The sequence below is a fragment of the Lytechinus pictus genome, chromosome 15, assembly GCF_037042905.1.
Source record: "Lytechinus pictus isolate F3 Inbred chromosome 15, Lp3.0, whole genome shotgun sequence".
Lineage (NCBI taxonomy): Eukaryota > Metazoa > Echinodermata > Echinoidea > Temnopleuroida > Toxopneustidae > Lytechinus > Lytechinus pictus.
The window spans coordinates 30,156,759-30,177,081 of NC_087259.1; the positions used below are offsets into that span (position 1 = coordinate 30,156,759).

Genomic DNA, 20,323 nt, shown 5'->3' on the forward strand with positions numbered 1-20,323 from the left:
TGAAGGATGATAAATTCCCTTCCTTTTGTTAAAGTCTTTTACCTCTGGACAGGTGGGTATAGTTCTCTTGGCTAATCTACGAAGAAAGTTAATGCAAGATAACTGCAAGGTCAAAGGTGAACCTGACTCGATTGAGGAACTTGCCGTCTTCAGCACCTGCACCAAAGAAGAAAATATTGGATATTGTGATAGGATAATGAATATTTATATCACCTCATGATGAATACATGTTTGAATTCCCCCTCCCCCCCCAAAAAAAAAACTCTCCTAGGGCTCTGTTTTATAAGATTTGGTATAAAAACAAATTTGCAATAACAATTTAAAGCTACTGAAATCCTTTGATTTGATTGGCTGATTGTAAACAATGTTACATAAAGTGTGCACTTGTTATTAAAGCATGTTTTTATGAAACAGGTCCCTATGCCGGCAAATTGCACCCATTTTATCATATTCCTCTGTTTTCATAACAAAATTATTTTTAGAACGTTTCACCAATGATTAAAACAATTTGTTCAGATAAATGAGGTTGCAAATTGAACTCCTGGGCCCCCATTTCATAAAAGTCGCTATGATAGCAACTCTTGCTGGAATGTCAACTACCAAAACAACAGTGAAAATTCTGCTTCCTAGTTGGTACTTCCAAAGAAAGTTGACATTCCAGCAAGAGTTGCCATCATAGCAACTGTTTATAAAATGGGGGCAAGAAAGTGTGGTCTATGTTAGCCTTGGGTTACATATACCACTGCTGTAAGAATACCACCAGATGAAATTATTTTAGAGTTGTAAATAAATAGTACTAACCTGTAGAATGTGTCCAGATGTTACATGCTCCAGGGTATGAGCTGATATATCTACAATGCAACCTAATACAGTAGGAGACAGCTTGTCCAATGAAAGACTAGAACACATACATACAAGAGCTTTACCCAGAGGTTTTGTAAGGTCGGCTGTGATTCGCTGGTTGATGTCATTTTGCCCAAACAACTGCTGCACTTGTAAGAGATGTTTTATCTAGAAGAGAAAAGATAATATGATTTGTTAATTTTGGACGTGCAATGATTTTCAATCCAAGGATAATCTTTTTCCAAAATTTGAAAAAGGGAGAAAGATGATTTTTGTTTCGAGTGAGGAATAGTTCCTAGTTACTCTTCTTCATAAATGGTGCCAGGTATGTCCCTGGAAAATTTTGATAGTTGCCAGGCCTCGGGCCTGTTTCAAAAAGACTTACAATTATGGCAACTTTGATATTGTAACTACCAAGGAAACCTAGACTGTGATTGGCTGCTGAGCCCTGTTACTTATAACACAATGGCAAAGTTGAACAGTTGTAACTCTTGTATGAAAAAGGTCACTGGAATAGATCAGAAAACACCAAACTAAAACAACATTGAGCCAAACAATATTTTTTTATAACAAGAACTTGTGTAAAGAGCCTCTAAAGAAGCCTCCTTATCCTGAATAAAATTACCAAACTAAGATTGAATTTGAAAAAAGACAATCCCCAAATCTTCACTAACAATATTTTGTGCTGAGCTAACGTCTCTTGTCTGCTTAGACTCTGTCCAGTCACTTAGCACCTTTGTACAGCTCTTGATGATTCCTTCACATACTGAATCTCTACATGAGTCTGGTAAAGAGGCTAGTGGAAACCCAGACCACAGGTCTGGATGCCTTTCTACAGGATAGGAAGAAAGGAGCTCCAGCTGCAGAAAAATTTACAAAATAAGAATTGACTTTAATTACCTATTCTTCGAGGCTAATAAGATATTGCCAAATCGAACAGCATAAGCTCTTGACATAATAAAACAGTCCTTAGATCCTTCAATTCCCAGAATGCAACATTTTGATCATATAGTCTTCGAACAAGTCCAAATTTGGTGGGAATCAGTACATGGGAACTAAGATACATGTATGTATGATTGGCCTGGATCTAAATGTTATCAGTCAGGCCATTATACATTTGACTTCAATGGGGCTTAGTATGTATTCATGAGGTCATACCCGAGGCCCCCATGGACCGATTTCCATCAAATTTGGGTTGTGGGTGATGCTGGTGTATGGTATGAAAATGTTGAAATGCAAAAAAAAAAAATTGTGATGTAATCACTTTGGTGCTCTATATGCATCAAGATTATCATAAACCAAATGGAATTCAGTCTCACTTAAAACTTCCTCTCTTTACAACTCCAGGGGTATTCAATTTTGATGAAAGAGTTTTACATGGTTGTTTAAAACGATTACAACTCACCTGATGATCTGGTGCCAGGAGTGGGATCAGTCTACCAAGGAGGAGTGTCAAGTGGATGGACGCCTTGCTCTGATTGGTCGGCAGTGAGGTCAAGAGGTCGCACATTGACCGAACATGATGCAAGCACAAATTTGCAGAACCATATCTAATAGAGGGACAAATCATATTGTGTGCTATTTTATACTAGTTCTTACACATATGACAGGCCAACTCTGGTGAAAAATAAGTTGTTTGTAAGAAGGAAACCTGCAGTGTTGTTGAAATAACATAAGAGCCAATGTTGACAGCATATATAATGAGATTCAGTCTTGACTCTCTGAGTCCAGTTTAATGTCTAATTCAATATTATACATTTAGGTGTGGCTTCACTCAAGCACGATAGTGCAATTCAATAGCTCAACTTAAACATGTAAGATTACAATGTATGCAGTAACTAACCAGGTGGTGACCTGAATATCTCAACTGTTCATGCACAACATTACTTTGAATACATTATAGTTGCATCAATGATTGTATACACAACAAAACCGCCAACACAAATGACAGATCAGACATTGTTTGTGGAGAGATGGTCAATAAAAAAAGTTCATCATACATTCATGAAATAATTCAAATCTGCAAGTCAAAAATGATATCAGGTGATCCCCTTCCGCTAATCCATTTTTCAATGTACCACAAATTAGTAATAAGCTAAATTTAATTGATTTATGATATTACCTTGCCATGAAGCACCAGACATCAACTGCAACAGTAACAGAAGACCAGTCGCTACCCAGGACATTCTCCAGAAGGCATCTTTCCACATTTAGGAAGAGTCTCGCAGGTAAGGACGCAACGAAACCACAGAGATGGGTCACAATGAATTCATACAGACAGACATCAGTTGGAGGTTTACCATTACACATGATCCCTGGTAGAGTAACGGGTTTACGCAGCTCAACGTAACCTGAAAGTTGAAATACATGTAGAGTTGGTAAAGGTAAGACAGGTTTCTCATTTAGCATGCTGAATGATTCTTTTACTCCCAAAAGCTAATGATAGGGACTACTGATGAACACAGGCAAGGAGTTAAATTATCTTATTACCAATATTCCATCCGACAGCTACATTTTTTAATACATAACCCTAAACAAGCATACAGATCAATGAACAGTATTATCTATGGAAGGTTTTGCTCTCTAAGAAACTTAGAGGATCAGACCATTTACTGAAAATGCTTGATTTTATTATTTGAGATACCAGGGCCCTGTAACACAAAGGTTAGCGATTAATTGCTAAATGAAATGGCCTATCAAGATCATCTTTGCATGCTCATTTTGCTCAACAGACTAACGTGGAACCATCTTTCAAATCAGCGATTAATCGCTATTCTTTGTGTTACGGGGCCCAGGATTAACAGCCCATTAATGATATACCTACAATTCTTAATAGCTGTGAATATCCCTGAAACAAGATCTTCTCTCGGTTCATCCTCAGGCATAAATACTGGATCTAGCCAGAGGATGCGAGCATCATCCGTTGCCGTGGGCAACAGCTTCAGGATGGTGATCAGGGTGAGTAAAGTGGCAAGACTTTGGTCAGGTTTACGTTCTGCATTTGAAGTTAAATAATATTAATAATGGTGATAATTGAATCTATTAATATAGCACAAATGCACTTAAGAGAGCAATGGAGGAGTGTCATGTGTGTAATACCTTCAGTTCTTTACAACTGTTCAACAGAAATTTTGTAAAACTCATCAATCAAAAACGGATGTTAAACGTGTCTGATAAGCTGAGCAAGCGCAGTTGGAATACTGTAAAATTTAAAGTGTGATGCTTTGAGACTGTCTGAAATGTCATATCCACTTTAATAGTGGAATATTAACTGTCAGTCAATGCTCTACTCAATAAACTCATTTTGCCTTTTCAGTTTTTTTTTTTTATCAATTAAGCAATATGTCATGACGGAATGAATTCAAACATTGTACATGTCTACAAGATAGTCACAAAAGAAGCAGAAATACAAATCATAAAAACATGATTTATTTCTAATTTTGCTTGTTTATTAGATGTGTAGTTCTATTCTGTTTTGTAAAACATTTATCAATTCATCTGTCAAGTTGCCATCAGATGTTTTACTACATATTAAATGGACATTATAATGAATCATAACATAGAGATTACCTTGATTGACAGCAAGAAGTGAGTCACAGAACCTCCTACTGGTGATAAAGAGTTGAATCAGAGGTTCAATGCCCACAAGGACTGATCTCTGAAGATCATTGAGAGCCTTTTCCGATATGTCTTTGGCTTGGAGACTCGGCGGGGTCACACTAAAAGAACAAGAAAAAATATTAATAAAGATAAATAATCTTCTTTCCATAATAAGAAATTGGCAAATTACTTCATAAAACTTTTGTCATCATTATTGATAGTCTGAGAAAACAGGATTTTACCTGTAATTTTTACAACAGCATTTTCCTTATTTTTTTAGCCAATATAAAACACTCTCCAGGAATTGGCACCAAAAATTATTATGATTTCCTTTCAATTCCAATCCCTTTTGGCAGTCAAGAGTAAAATGATACATAGCTGTATATAAAATCACAGTGAACCAGTATGACTAGAGTCCATTTTCATATTGAAACTTGCCATTATGGTAACTACCATGGTAACAGGGCTCAGTAGCCAATCACAATTAAGGTTTCCAAATTAATTAAAATAATTGAATGGCAAAGTTACAATAGATGAAAATCTCTATAAAATTGGCACCTGGACTATAATGGTCCATTCTCTTCTATCAATATTATCTGTTTTCTTTGGATTATCCATATGTTACAAGCCATCATTTGAGAAGTCTAGTGAGAAAAAATGACTATCACACAGGGGCGGATCCAGGATTTTCCAAAGGGGGGGGGGGGCACATTTTCCGAGGAATAATTTGAGGGGGAGCATACTTCTATTTTAACGGCATTTTTACATTACATATGTTAATTGTCTCTCAAAGGGGGGGGGGGGGGGCACGGGCCGGCTTTGCCCCCCCCCTGGATCCGCCAGTGCTATCACATACCTTTGTAAGACCAGCAGGACCTGGACTACTTGTGGACCACATTCCTCCACACACTCCTCAGGAAATTCCTTGATCAAGTGATGAAGCATCTTGAAGCAGAGACTGCAAACCTTCAGAGTCCTGGCGAAAGCCTTCTCATCCGTCCCTTGGGAGCCCTGGACCTCCAGACCAGAGGGCCGAGGGGCGAGGTCCAGGGCGTGGCAGTAATGGGATTCCACCTCATTACATAGGGTCTGGACCAATGGCGGTGTCTGTAAGGAGATCATTCACAAAGACAAGGAAGCTTGTAAACACCATGCCAGAAGGTTTGAAAAGACATAATATCAGAGGAGTTCATGACTACAAAGTCTAAAGCCGATCATCACAGAACTGCCAAGATCTCTCAACCAGGAGCAGTGTGTAACTTATCATCCGCTATCATTTGATAAAGCATATATTTTCATTTACATGTGTCCATCATTTGCTATTGGAGCAATTAAATATATTCCGTATTAATGGTTGGAATATGGGAGCAACATGAATCCTGAACAACTTGGAAGGACAGTGTCATTTCTCAGGCATGCTAGATAAATTGATGCCAACTTGACCAGTTGGTCTTTGCACAAAGTCTATAGAAATAAAAGCATTCTGCTGTGAATAAGTTAAAATGGTAATAATGGTATTGTTTAAGGGGATAAATCTGCGAGAGCTTAAAAGATTTAGCATTTTCTCTTCCTGCCAGATGTGATGAAAAGGACATTATAATAGTGATGCTCATTCGATAATCTCTGTAAAAAATTGAACCTAATCAAAATGAAATTGTGTGCAAGGTGCAGAAGGTGCTTACAATGTGTGCCTGCCTAAACTGCTTTGCTGCCCTCAATCTTCCCATATTACTGACAATGGTTCTATGGTGATTTTTCAAAAGAAGAAAAAACTTACTGCAAGGTCGGAATGAGGAAGAGGATAGATTATCTTACCTGAAATGATTGTTGGATTGAATCCTTGTGTTTGATGACAAGCTTGACTAGAAACCTCCAGGTACTCACTAGGAGCGTGGTGTCCATGCCGCTAATGATCCTACACAGATCATGGAAACCATCACAGACTAGAGAGAAAAAATGAGAACGAGTATTGATGAATTCTGACACTTTCCCCGAGAACGTATAACCCAATGAAAAAAATGTAAATCTAAACTCTTGGTGATACACTAATGATAATATCTGGATAGCACTTTTTGTTCAGTGCTCAGTGAATTCAATTAATTGATCCTGCTGGGTACCCATTCTCCTCACCTGGGTCAAGTGCAGCACAATGAGGATAATTTCTTGCTGAAGGAAAACATGCCATGGCATGGCTAATAATAAACTTTTTACACTAATAATATCTGTAATTGGTATGAAATAATATACAAAAATTCTATTAATTGCAAATATCTGGAATGTTACAAATTAACATCAAAAGCAAACCCACACCTACATTTGATTAACCTGTTAGTCTCTCTCTGTCTGTTTATCAGACTCTCTCTCTCTCTTTCTTCTAAAACCTTACCATTTGATAGACTTTCAGTGCTGCTATCTGTTGAATCAGAGACAGCTTCAAGTAGCATCATCAAGGCTTTCTGAAGACTGTAAGCTCTCTTGAAGAGGGTGGAGAGTTGTTCGGAAACAGCCGGGAAGTGATCTCCATAAACCGTGTGACTATCCTACAAAATAAAATTGAAATAGCACAATTTCAGTAGAGTTTGGCTTGTATGTTTATCAAGTTATTGTTTGGAAGTGAGAGTTGGGGCTTTGGATTGTTATCTTCATTATCTGGGTTGAATGAAATTGAGTACATCCAAAATATCAAATACAGGCAACACTTGTTGAACAAAGTTGGTTCAGAAATGGCTAAAATATGTATATTTCAATAACCGAGTCTTGATGTGGGTCTTGTACAAATTTACTTGTGTAAAGGACCAATGAGACTTCCATTCCTACTAAAGGTTCAATTGCGGGAGGCAGCCCACAATAATCTCTGGAGTGTTACGTAGCTTCTGACAATTGATTTGTAAAATTTGAATTATTTTACTAAAAAGTCACCCAATTACATATTTTCATGGAATTTAGACAATATTGGACAACTTACATTGGTTTTAGGTCAATCATCCCATGGCTAATATTTTTCAACTTCTTATCAATGCCTTAAAAAAATTCAAGAAAAAGGATCCAGATTCTGACAGGTAATGAAAAGCAACCAAAAACATCAACACAGACCCAAACACGTCTGATCAAAGAATAAAAAGCTTTTACCTTGCAATGACTGAATGACCTTTGTATAACTGATAGAACATTACAGGGCAATGATTCTATGGTTGTCATGGAAACCATATCTCCTTTAGAAGGCATCAACTGCTGAACCACCATCTCAAGAATACTGATCACCTCTACCAACAACTGCGAGACAGAAAGGATGAAATATTAATTAACAAACTTATTATGACTTTATAATAATATAAATAATAATCATAATAATAATAATAAATAATATAATTTGTTTTTATGTGGAAATAAATATTTACAAATAATTTTTATATAGAAAAATTGCATAAAGATGACTTTAATTCCACTGAAAACTGAAACAAAAATCTTTTTCAAACACAATTTCCAAGATAATGTCCGATGGTTAATTGAATGCACAAAATAAAACTTATGATTTTCTGAGAAAAAGGCACTTTATGGAATTCATACAATGTCTAAGCTACTCACATGATGTCATAAAATCTCAATATCTTAAACTCCGTAAGTATCTTGTCATTCTTTGATAGATTTCACCAAACCTTCATGAACCTATTTCTTTCAGTTTTTTTTTAATTAAAACCAACTGGATTTCGCTTAAGCTTCCCCTTTGAATAATAGAATGGTGAAAAAGTTGATTAACCAACCTGTAAACTGTGGAGCAGGGAATGGCTGAGATCCTGTGATGAATCTGATTCCTGTAGAGCTGTAATTATTGAGCTACATATACTGCTGAACAATACTCTTGTCTGCAATTAGAAGAGAGAAACTACAATATCAGCTGGAGGTGCTTTTAATAGTATTCTGAATTCATATGCCTGATTAATAATCACTGAGTAATATGATAAAAGATATCCAAGGACTAAGAGATTCACTAATAATCAAAACATTATGAAGGCACTTTAAAACATCCCTTGTCCACCTATTATTTTTTTCAGTGTCTTCCACGGGTCAGGTGAGCTCCTGATTAAATGCTTTTCAGATCATCTGTTAAGAGCTAGTCCTTGTTATATTTATTTGTATTACAGCCAGGTGTATCAGTTGGTGTACTGTTGAAATTACAAGGGGGAGGGGGGAATTTCATCATGATTTTTTGTGCGTCAACTAGTCAGACCTGATAACTTTCCTTTATTTTGATTGGTTCTAAAAAGCAATGTAACTATGGTAACTGTTCGTTAAGAATGTGACACATCTTATCATAAAATGCTCCCCAGCAGCATTTTCATTTAGTACTATTAAAAAAAGGTGAAGACAAATCACCCCGCAAACAATTACATGCCATATACATTTACAATTTACCCCCCCAAAAAGTAATGATTCATGATATCAATGCTTACCATATTGTTTGTCATGATTTTAATAATTTACAATTCATGTCGCATGATGTATGAGTTTGTCTATGAAACTCTGAACAATTTGTTCTTGTACTGACAGAAACAGGTTTCTTTAAATTGCCTTTGTCACTTCATATTCCACTGATTTTCCTGAGATTTATTACTGGGCACTGTTGCACCTCAGTGAAGAGGCCTTTGGACTCCATCTCGTTAATGACAGCATTCACAAGCCAAAGGAAACTAAATAGTCCTCTGATCAGGTTTTTTTTAAATTCATTATATTTATCTTCTTTAACTTTTTGTTATTCTTATTTTTTATTCTATTTTATTATTATAAACTTATTCATTTTTTAAGGGCTTCTTTTGATCTCACCAGGCCAGTTTTAATTGGACCTTTTTAGCCCTTTTGGCTTTTTTTTTTGTTTTTCAAGGTGTTTGGGTGCACATCAGGGGCAGTTTGCTTCAAGCCCCCTTATAAGTTTTCCCTTCTCCATATCACTTAGATCTACGAGAATTCATAAAATTCAAATGTAAATGAACTGATTTATTTACCTGTGACATGACAGGTGCTGAGAATTCTCTCTCCCTTTCATCTTCACCAAGGACTGGTAACAGCGAGACGACCATTGTCTTTAAGATGCTCACTTTCTTTGTCTCTGAAGCTCCGTTGCAATACTGAGCTTAGAAATAATGTTAAGGTCATTGATCACTTCCTCTCTCTTTATACTGTAAAAACTGTAAGACTTTATCAATCTCCAACTCCCCTTTCTATCTCAGTATCAATTTTCTTCTTTTCCTGTCATTCCATTTTGCAGTCAAACCAGACCCCGCCCACATGGAAATGTAATGATGATCGTATCATATCATCACGAAATGTAGTCAGTTGATGAGCAGGGCTAATAAACTCATGCACATTTAAGGGAATCGCAAGCTGTGGGAAAAGCGCATGAAATAACTCTTTTTTGTTATATTTATAGAAAGTGAAGAATTAACACTAGACTATATTATCCTTAAAAATTGTTTCAAGAACTTTCATAATGGACAAAAATTCATAAAGAAAAAAATCATAAAACAGGTGGGACAACTCGGCCGTTTTAGAGGCGAGGCCGAGTATTCCCCAGGTCCGAGTTTTTCCCTCCCCGACCACAGACAGACTGTCAGACATTCATCTCACTCATTTGTCGGACTTGATTTTCATGATCTAACGTTGGAACCGTCTCTTTTTTTTTTGCAGGAAGTCAAGACAAAATCACAGTCAGAATGAAGCTAAAATTAGCATGATCAGAAACAAACTTTCTTTTTAATAATTTTTCTTAGCATGCTTGTTGTTACAAATGTAAGGTCGATCAAGGCCATTTCTTTACAATGCCAATAATGCATCGATCTAGACTAAAATAAAAGTAACAACAAGTTATGTTTTTATAATTTTATCAATTAGAAAAAATCAAAACACTTGTCTGTTGTCATTGGACTTGCAGTACTTGGTTACTTAGTTTCAGTTTCAATTCAATATTTCGAATGCAAAAAAAGGATATTATCAGCAATGGCAGTGTTTCATTGAGTTTCAGTCTACAAGTTTCCTGGCTCCACGATGAAATGTCATCAATACCAGTACTTGATTCCTGTGACATTGTATCAAAATCAAAACGAACAAGGTGAAACGAAATCAGACAGGAATTGAGCCAACGTACAGGTGGTGGAACGGTGATGAAATGCTGTCAACCGGGCTGGCTCGGCGTAGATCTACACCCCACCAGTCTGCATCATCAGGATTGGTGCAATGCTGGCTGCAGTCAAATTCCCCGCGAGCGACGTACATGCATATGCATGCACGAAGCTCGAAGGCGCTGGGCCGATAAAAAGTGGGCTACGATTTCCGGGTTATATTAGATTGTACCAAAACCTCATAAGGGGTCATTAAATTTATTAAGGTTATAATCTCAAATGAATCATATTTTTTTAATAATAGTGACTCAAAATTATACTTAAATATATTATTTGATTATTATGATGTAATTCAAATGACATTTTACTCCAATTTAATATTGGTTCGATTCTATCTTAATCGAAATTCCCCTTCATTAAATGGTCTCGTCTGTTTCGCGCCAAAAATATTCCGCGCGACTTCAATTTGACTGAACAGATGTAAACAATTCACATGTGTGTACTGCATTGCTGCAAGAAAGATCACGCAGTTGTGATTGAGATTAGAACAGGCTGTTGCAAAATTTGCACGGATTAGAGACTGAGATGTTAGCTTATTTTGTCTGAATTTGATCGTCACATCAGTGTTCACTCATAAGAAAGCAAGATGCCTTCAAAAACTTTATGCGATCGAGTCATCCCACATTCCGTGAGAGACAGGTGAGTTGCAATGGTGATGGCAATTAATCAATGAATGATATGCAATGGTCGATGGTCATGGCAATGAAATGCCAATGCAAAATGGAAATAGGGAAATGAAGTCGGTGAATGTGCTTATGCAAGCAATGTAATTGAGTGAGATTGAGAGTGTCTGTGGTGACTAGTTTGTGATTTTTGTCAAGTGTACCATTGCAGAAAGATAAATGTAAAAACATTAAAAAAAATAAATGAAGTACAAGTCCCAGATCTAACAAAGTTAGACCCCCTAGGCCCTATTCATTTTTAATTTAGTTTACTTTAGTTTAATACTAGTTTAGACTTTAGTTTACTCCATCGATGTTGTACTTTGTTGTAGGACTAAGCCTGTTCATCGATCAAAGTAGAATGTCTTTTGCTGCTCTCCTGCAGACAAAATTAGATGCACTACTTATGTTGGCAGGGAGGGGTGGCAGGGGTATCGTAGACAGCAAAAAATTCCATGAAAAACACGAGAATAAAAAATCAATCAAAATCATAGGCAATCTCCCAATGCTTATCCAGTCTATTCTTAAATGCAATCACTGAACAAGCAGTATCTAGTAACTACTTCTTCTGGGAGACTGTTCCACACATCTATCTAATTTTATTGCATTGGTTGAAAATAAAGTCTTCAAGTTCAAGACGAGTTGTGTTAGACTTTTGATTGAAGTTTGTATGATCAAATTCATCTGATTCATACTCTATAATATGTCATAATAAGTTGAGTGGAAAAAAAATCATACATCCACAACATTCTATTTCATTATCAATTTAATTAGTGCCTAGGGGTGGGCATCGATTGATTCATCTCATCAGCATGCAGCACTGCTTGCAGTAAACTAAAAAAAAAATATTAAAAAATCTTAAACTTAAAGACGTCAAGGCCATTATCGTGGAGTAACAGACAAAGAACAGAGTTTTACTGTCAATCAAAACTGTGATTTTGCTGAAATCACCGAGCCATAGTTTAGTCTGGCTGACCAAATTATCTGCTGAAAAATTTCATGAAAAAAATCCAACAACATTTCTTGTGTGTAAACTTTGTTTTCACTTTTAGGGTCCAAGAGCTTGAAGGAGATCTAAATGATGGCCTCATTACAGAAAAGGTGAGAAAAATCAACAGCCAAAAAACTTAAAAGGGGAAAAAAGGATTTTTCCACAACATGTCAAGAATAGCCCCTATTGGTATAATATCACTAAATTGTTAAACGAGGTTACTGGATTCATTACAAAGTGTTATTTTGCTGGAATTTGTCAGGAAAACAAACTTATTCAGAAATTGTTTTTTATCCTGATCATATGTACCACATTTACCTCAAGAGGAGATCTCTCGCTGGCTGATTATGATTTAAAGACAGCAAATTACAGAGTGTGTTCATATCATGATGCATCTTATATTCTTTGTCTGTGTAGCATGGACAGTAGCGTACGCAAGATTTTTTAAAACAGGGATCAAGCTGAATGAAATGTTGACAACCCCCCCTCCCCCCCAAAAAAGGTCTTCAGCAGAAATTGGAGGTCGTTTCGTACGGTAATGTTTTTAGGGGGGGGTTGAACACCTGTAACCCCCCCCCCCCCTGCATACGCCACTGGGCGTGGAAGTTGATGTGGCCAAATTAAAGTCAATGAATTCAACTTCAAGGCAAAGATACTTAGTCAATTCTGCAACTTCATTTGCAATGTATATACAATTACATGAAGAGGTGCTGATGCCAATATATAAAAATAAATAAAAAAGAACTACATGTATTTCAAATTGTCAATTTCTGGTGGATTTCTCTGTAATTTTAAGAAGATAAAGTTGTTTTTACTTATCTTTTTTTATATTTCTTTTTTTAGGGTTATATCAAGAAGAAGAGCAAGATACTGTTTGAGCATATGTCATCAGACATACAGACCACGTAAGTAGTTTTTAAGGGGGGGGGGGCAATGTATTTTAAAATTTGTATGTTTTAGTCTGCTTTATATGTATTCATCCATAACTAATTTATTCATAATGATATTGTCTAGGAAGTTGCGGTGTTTCTTTTTTTTCAAAGTTAGATACATTTTATAGCACATGTATATACTGTTTTGATATTTTGTAAGTTATGTATGTATATTGTTCTATGTTAATAACCACATGAAGTGGGGAATGAGGCATATTGTCACAGTTATTCATTTAACTATTTCTGCCCCTGGCTTTCCAGTGGTTAATTTTCATTGTGTATTGTTAATCAATTCTTTGTTCATTGAAATCATTTTGCCAAATGAGTGAATAAATAAATTAATAAATGACAATAATAATAGAAATAATAAAATGTCTCTTATTCAATTAAATCAAATAAGATGGAATATAGATATTGTATTTCGTCAACATAATGGAAAATATCTCACTTGACTTTTCATGTTTTAGTTCTCATAAACTCCCCTGCTTACAGAAATGAAGTAGGCCATGAGGTAATCTCTAACATGAGTTTTAATGAGTAAACATGATGATTTAGAGGGCAAATTGCTCAAATCTGTGAGTAATCAAATATTTTATGGAAAAAAATGTGCCCTAAAATTATAACATTTTGCTTTATTTCTTGTAGGCTGAAAGGTCTAGAAGATGAACTGAAGGACGAAGAGTTGACAGAGGTAATAAATAAATCTTTCCAAGTCCGGATCTCATTGTTATTATAATTTGTTTGACGTCACCTGTGCCTGGGAGGCAAAAATCAAACCTGCGACTTACCAACTGAGCTAACTTACTCTTTATTGTGTAACAAAGGGAATGATAGTGAATAATGATAGCCATGGCATAATTTCCTTCGGCAAGAAAGTTATCCACATTGTGCTGCACTCAACCCAGGTGAGGTGAATGGGTACCTGGCAGGAATTTATTCCTTGAAATGCATGTGCGCTGTAATCTTAGTAATTACGGCTGCCAAGCTACAGCTGGGGTAGTAATATCCAAGTCCTTTGGAAGCGCATAGAGACATTAGTCATAATCGTGATATGCGCTATACAAAAACTGTTTATTATTATTATTAGTGTCGCCACATTGTGTATGTTTTGAATCACGAATACAAGGGGAAATCAGGGTGCGACATAAGCGCTTGCCCGATTGCCCGGGGCAAGTAAAAGTTAGAGTCGGGCAAGTGTTTTGAAGCAAAGACAAAAATTGCCCGAAACGGGCAAGCAAAATTCTCCTATGGAAATTATATTTTAGAAAGATTCCCCATATTTCACCATCAAAATATAGAAAAGAAAGAGACAAAAAAAAGCAATATCATTAATTTCTTCTTTCAATAAAGTTTATAATTCGAATTGCAAAATTTGCGCCATTTTCTGCAATAAACACACAGCACAGAGACGTACACACACTCCTAGCTAGCTAGCGCCTAGTCCACGCAGCCGATGCATGTAGTTAAGTTTCTACGGAGTACGGTGCTGCACGAACGAAGTTTGCTCTGGAAAAAATCTCCCACAGAAATGTCAAAATTCACATTTCTTACCAATGAAAATTCTTGTAATGTCCATATTTCCTAAAAATTGGGGTAGCTCTATCATTTGTAAGCAGTAAAAGGAGAAAATTTTCACTTCTGTTATGCTTCAAAAAGATCGGGTTTCGAATGATCGTCTGTATCGCACACACTGAAATACATTGTTTGACAGTCCCACATATGCATTTGTGTGTATGTTGATAAACGTGGTTTCTTTCGTTACTATTTTTTTAGCCAAGGAAATTGATAAATTTTCTTCTTTATTTATGAGTGGATAGTTTGAGCTTTCTTCCTCTCTATTTTCTTTCTTTCTGCCTATCTTTCCTTCTTTTGAATCTGTCTTTATTTCTTTAAATTTCCTTCCTTCTTTTGTTCAGTTTTTTCTGTTACTAGCTGTCTTTCTTTTTGTCATTCTTTTCTTTCTATCTTTTTTTCTTTCTTCCTTCCATCCAACCTTTGTTTACCTCTTTCTTTAATCCTTCCTTCTTTAATCCTTCCTTCTTTTTCCCCTTCCTTTCATTCTTTCTTACTGTCTTCTTTCCGTCCATCCATTCTTTTCCTTTTCTTCCTGTCTTTTTTTCTTCCTTACTTTGTTCATCCCTTTCATTCTTTCTTTTTTTTCTTTTTGTCTTTCATTCTTTCTTTCTCCTTCCTTTCTTTCCTTCTTTCTGTTTTTCTTTATTTCTGTCTTTCGTTCTTTTGATCTTTCTTTTTTCCATCGATCTTTTCTTTTCTTCCTTATTTTTTCTTTCTGCCTTCCTTCATCTCTTTCCTTCATTCCTTCCTTCATTTCTTTCTGTCTTTCGTTGTATCTTTTCTTTTTTTCTTTTTTTTTCCTTGCTTCCATCTATCCTTATACCTTTTCTTTCTTTCTATCTTCCTTCTTTCCTTTCTCTCATTTTCTTTCTTTCTCTTTTCCTTCCTTCCATCAATCCTTTACCTTTTCTTTTTCTCTTTTCTTTCTTCCTTTCTTTCTTTTTCTTTTCTTATTCGTTCCTTTCTTTCCTTCCTTTCTCTTCCCCTCAGTTTTTTTTTCTTTCCTTCCTTCTTTCTTTCTGATTTTCTTTTTTTTTGTCTTTTGATCTTTCTTTTTTTTTTCCATCCATCCTTTCTTTTCTTCCTTATTTTTTCTTTCTGCCTTCCTTCATCTCCTTCCTTCATTCCTTCCTTCATTTTTTTCTGTCATTCGTTGTATCTTTCTTTTTTTTTTTCCCTTCCTTCCATCTATCCTTATACCTTTTCTTTCTTCCTTTCGTCCTTCTTTCCTTTCGTTTTCTTTCTTTCCCTTTTCCTTCCTTACTGTTTACCTTTTTTCTTTCTTGTTTATTTTTCCTTTTATTCATTCCTTTCTTTCCTTCCTTTTTCTTCCTCTCATTTTTTTTATATTTTTTTATCTTTCTTTCTTTTTTCTTTCCATCCTCCTTTCTTCCTTTCTTTCTTTCTTTCTTTCCATCTTTCTCTTCCCCGCAGCCATTTTCTCTCTCTTTCTTTCTTTATTTCTTTTTTTTTCTTTCTTCCTTCCTTTATTTCTTCGTCCTTTCTGTCTTTCTTACTTTTTTTCTTTCATTCTCTCCCCCTCTCTTAATTTTTTTTCTCTGGTTATTTTCAGTGATTTCCCCTTTTTTTTTATCGTGTGTCCTAGTCCCCTCCAAAATATATGGAAAATATATGAGATTAGGAAATTAATTAAAGAGCATATTTATCATTTATTTTGTCATGATGTTCAAGATAAAAAAAAGAAAAGAAATACAACTACAAGGTACATCAGTAGTCATGTTGAAAAATGTATTTTTAAAGCCGTTAATGGTATGGGATGTAAAACTATAAGGCTATAACTTGTTTTCAAGCAATAATACTTTGTTTTGAAGGATTTTTTCGGGCAAGTGAAGTCTATATTCAGGCAAGTATTTTCCAACTATTTGAAAATTTACTTGCCCGACTGGGCAAGTGCTTCAAAAAAATTATGTAGCACCCTGGAAATTATGTACAGGATGTAAAGGGCTTTATACTTTATTCACTTGATATTTCTCTTTGTAAATTTTTTCTTTGATATGATCTATGATGTGTAAAATTAAGGAAACTTAGGATCTCTTAAGTTGTATATTTTTGTATATCTTTGGTCTCTTAATTTCAGAAAGGGTATTTCAACAAAGTGAAGTCTATCTTGGCCAAGTTTCTTGAAAGCTGCAGCCCCAGCACCAATGGAGATGTGAAAGAAACCGATTCCAAAGAGAAAACTAATGGGGAGGCTCCGCCCACAGTGGAAAATGGCTCCAACTCCACCCCTTGTAATGGCTCCATCAAAACCAATGGCCATTCAAATGGCAACCATGTTGAGTCTTCTGTTCAGGAGGAAAATGGGGGGAAGAGCCAATCGGAGGAGGACATGGAGACTGACACGACCACTTCCGAAAAACCAAAGAAGAAGAAGAAGGGAAGTCCGAGCAGAGATGGAGGGAAAGGGAGAAAAAGGAAAGTTCTGGGAGACAGCGAAGATGAAGACAAGAAGGGTAGAGGAGAAAAGGGATCGGAGAAAGAGGAGGAGGAGGTGGAGGGAGGAGATGGAGAGAAGACAACACCGGATGCAAAGACGCCTAGATCAAGCAAGAGGAAGAGGTCTCCTAAGGTGGATGCCAAGCAGCCCAGCATCATGTCAATGTTTACTAAAAAGTAAGAATCAGCAATAATGTCTAAAGTTTGCATATCTAAGCAATAGCTTCCATAACATATTTATCAAAATATCTTAAGTTCATCTTAAACAAGCTATGCCTTTTAGTAATACAAATTATTAAATATTACTGTATAGATAGCTTATCATCTATAGTTATGACTTCTATAACCTGTTATCAAATTATCATTAGTTCATCAAACGAGCTATGTCTTTTAGTAGGTCCATGTAGGTACATACCTATCCTTTTTTGTTCAGAATGTGCTTTTGTTCAATTTAGTTTTATATTGAAAAAAAAATAATTAAAAAGTTCGACTATGTGTGTTTACAAAATAGAAAACAATATAAGCTCAATATGATACATTTCTTTGAATTCAGACCAGTAAAGAAGGAAGAAGAGAAGATAGAAGGGTCTTCATCAGTGGAAGGTGATGAGAAACAAACTAAGATGGAGAATGGAGATGATGGAAAGAAGGAAGAGGAGGAGGAGCCAAGTGGACCTGGAGGAAAGAGGATCAAAAAGGAGGAGGAGAAGGAGGATGAGGTGGAAGAGAAAGCTGAAGAGGATCCAATGTCACCAACGTAAGTTTACAGAAATATTTTTTCCCATTATTTTTACATAAGAAATGCATTTGCAATTAAGATAGTGATGTCTTGAATGTGGGCTTAAAAAAAAACATGTTGACAGAATAGTATTCATTCTCAGCTTGATGTGTCATCGACTTTAATGATTCTCTGTATTGATATTCAAGTTTTAAAGTGTTGTACTTGTCATAAAAATGGTTGTCAAATCTATAACTGAAATTGTTTGATTTTCATTTCAAATAATAAGTATTTTCTTACAAGTAAATGTATATATTTTTTTCTTTCATGAAGGAGGGATCTCCGAGAGAAGTCCAATAAAGAGACCAATATAACCACACAAGAAACCAAGGTAATCAAATTTTATTAAAGGGAAATCAAAGCTTAATGGCAAATTATTTTTTATCCTAAAAAAACCCTGATTCCTTTGGGCCACTTTAATAGTGGAGGGAGAAAAAATTAAATCTTCCCTCCGATCTTGCTGTATCATGTTAGTCACCAATGGTGTAATCTACAAACATTTATTTTGTCCATAAGTAGAATTTGTCAGCAGCAATATGAAGTAATGAATGACAACTTTTGATAACTCAATTGTAGCAGTACTAGGACAGTACTTGAACTGAATGATGATCCTAAGCACTGTTTGAAGACATTGAAATTTGTGAGATATTTCCTATTTTTGAGCAAGCGCCATGAGCGCCCAGCTGAGGCGGATACCTGCGCTATACAAGAACCCATCATCATCATCAACTTGATATGATTTTAATCACTAAAAACAAGAAAGATATTTTGGTTGGAAAAAATAGGTCAATAGTAAACGAGATGTGTGTTACTGATATTGATCAGTATTTCACCCAAGACTTGCTTACCAAGTTAAAGGCAGAGTAAATCGAGACCAAGATTTGAAATTCTGAGTCACTCCTTTAGAAATTCAACTTTCAATTTGTGATCAATTTACGACTGGGAAGAATATTGATCATTTATAGTTATTTTTTACAAAATGATTTCGGAAAGTATAGTTGTGCATTGCATTGTTTTCTCTGTTTCCATAGCAACCCCCTCTACGTTGTAAGGAATGTCGGCAGCCGTTAGATGATCCCGATCTGAAACTCTTCCCTGGAGATCCTGATGATGCTGTAAGTCATCCTTCTATAACTTCTTTCAATCTTTCATACCCATTATGTTGTCAGCTCCTACTTGGAGTAAAGCTGCCTGGTTCCGAATTTCGGTCTGCACTTTCATTTTCTTGGGACTTTTTCATAAAACTTATTATAATAACAAATTTGCATTAAAAGTTTAAATCCCCTGAAATCCTTCAATATGATTGGATGATAGTAAATTTGTAAATAGAAATTTAGCATTTGTTATACAAATCTTAGTGAAACAAGACCCTAGTCTTGTTCTGCTCCTTGCAATGACTTCCATTTACGTTTTTCTTTATGTGTTTATAATTGATATATGCTACTTTCCTATTCCGGAGTCTTCTAATTTCATTACAACCCATTTTCTTCACTATTGAACATTCTAAATTGCATTGCTTTCAATATTTCTTTCTTTACATACTAGGAATTATGTTTCATCACATAATGATTAATCAAGTTCAATTTTTTTGGTTTAATATTTTCACATGGAACAGATTATTTATTCAATTTAATGCTGTGCTGAAAATCTCTTTAACAATAAAAAAGTTGTTGTTTTTGTCTCGCCTGCATAGCAGAGCGAGACTATAGGCGCCGCTTTTCCGACGGCGGCGGCGGCGGCGTCAACATCAAATCTTAACCTAAGGTTAAGTTTTTGAAATAACATCATAACTTAGAAAGTATATGGACCTAGTTCATGAAACTTGGACATAAGGTTGATCAAGTATTACTGAACATCCAGCCTGAGTTTCATGTCACATGACCAAGGTCAAAGGTCATTTAGGATCAATGAACTTAGACCATGTTGGGAAAATTATTTTCAAAATCTTAACCGAAGGTTAAGTTTTTGAAATGACATTATAACTTAGAAAGTATATGCACCTAGTTCATGAAACTTGGGCATGAGCTTAATCAAGTATAAGTGAACATCCTGCTTGAGTTTCAGGTCACGTGACCAAGGTCAAAGGTCATTTAGGGTCAATGAACTTTGGTCAAGTTGGGGGTATTTGTTGAATTACTATCATAACTTTGAAATTTTATGGATCTAGTCCATGAAACTTGGACATAAGGTTAATCAAGTATTAGTGAACATCCTGCCTGAGTTCCAGGTCACATGACCAAGGTCAAAGGTCATTTAGGGTCAATGAACTTTGGCCAAGTTGGGGGTATTTGTTGAATTACCATCATAACTTT

At 35.7% G+C, this 20,323-nt stretch overlaps 2 protein-coding genes across 2 annotated transcripts in view; one reads left to right on the forward strand and one right to left on the reverse strand.

The window, feature by feature from the left end:
• Positions 1-10,707, reverse strand: part of LOC129278075 (FIGNL1-interacting regulator of recombination and mitosis-like) — a 26,556-nt gene extending 15,849 nt beyond the window's left edge. Inside the window, exons 1-14 of the mRNA XM_054914290.2 lie at positions 10,428-10,707; positions 9,444-9,573; positions 8,205-8,306; positions 7,573-7,716; positions 6,830-6,983; positions 6,259-6,386; positions 5,300-5,550; positions 4,414-4,562; positions 3,668-3,838; positions 2,966-3,194; positions 2,249-2,393; positions 1,518-1,703; positions 802-1,011; positions 43-156 (exon numbers count right to left, since the gene is read on the reverse strand). Of these exons, the coding sequence (XP_054770265.2) occupies positions 43-156; positions 802-1,011; positions 1,518-1,703; positions 2,249-2,393; positions 2,966-3,194; positions 3,668-3,838; positions 4,414-4,562; positions 5,300-5,550; positions 6,259-6,386; positions 6,830-6,983; positions 7,573-7,716; positions 8,205-8,306; positions 9,444-9,573; positions 10,428-10,522 (2,208 nt within the window). The 5' untranslated portion in view covers positions 10,523-10,707. The remainder of the gene's footprint in view (positions 1-42; positions 157-801; positions 1,012-1,517; positions 1,704-2,248; positions 2,394-2,965; positions 3,195-3,667; positions 3,839-4,413; positions 4,563-5,299; positions 5,551-6,258; positions 6,387-6,829; positions 6,984-7,572; positions 7,717-8,204; positions 8,307-9,443; positions 9,574-10,427) is intronic.
• Positions 10,708-11,009: 302 nt separating this feature from the next.
• The window catches only part of LOC129278076 (DNA (cytosine-5)-methyltransferase PliMCI-like), a 32,835-nt gene continuing 23,521 nt past the window's right edge, over positions 11,010-20,323 (forward strand). Inside the window, exons 1-8 of the mRNA XM_064110534.1 lie at positions 11,010-11,255; positions 12,331-12,379; positions 13,113-13,174; positions 13,847-13,892; positions 16,875-17,410; positions 17,787-17,990; positions 18,285-18,342; positions 19,043-19,126. Coding sequence (XP_063966604.1) covers positions 11,203-11,255; positions 12,331-12,379; positions 13,113-13,174; positions 13,847-13,892; positions 16,875-17,410; positions 17,787-17,990; positions 18,285-18,342; positions 19,043-19,126 — 1,092 coding nt within the window. The 5' untranslated portion in view covers positions 11,010-11,202. The remainder of the gene's footprint in view (positions 11,256-12,330; positions 12,380-13,112; positions 13,175-13,846; positions 13,893-16,874; positions 17,411-17,786; positions 17,991-18,284; positions 18,343-19,042; positions 19,127-20,323) is intronic.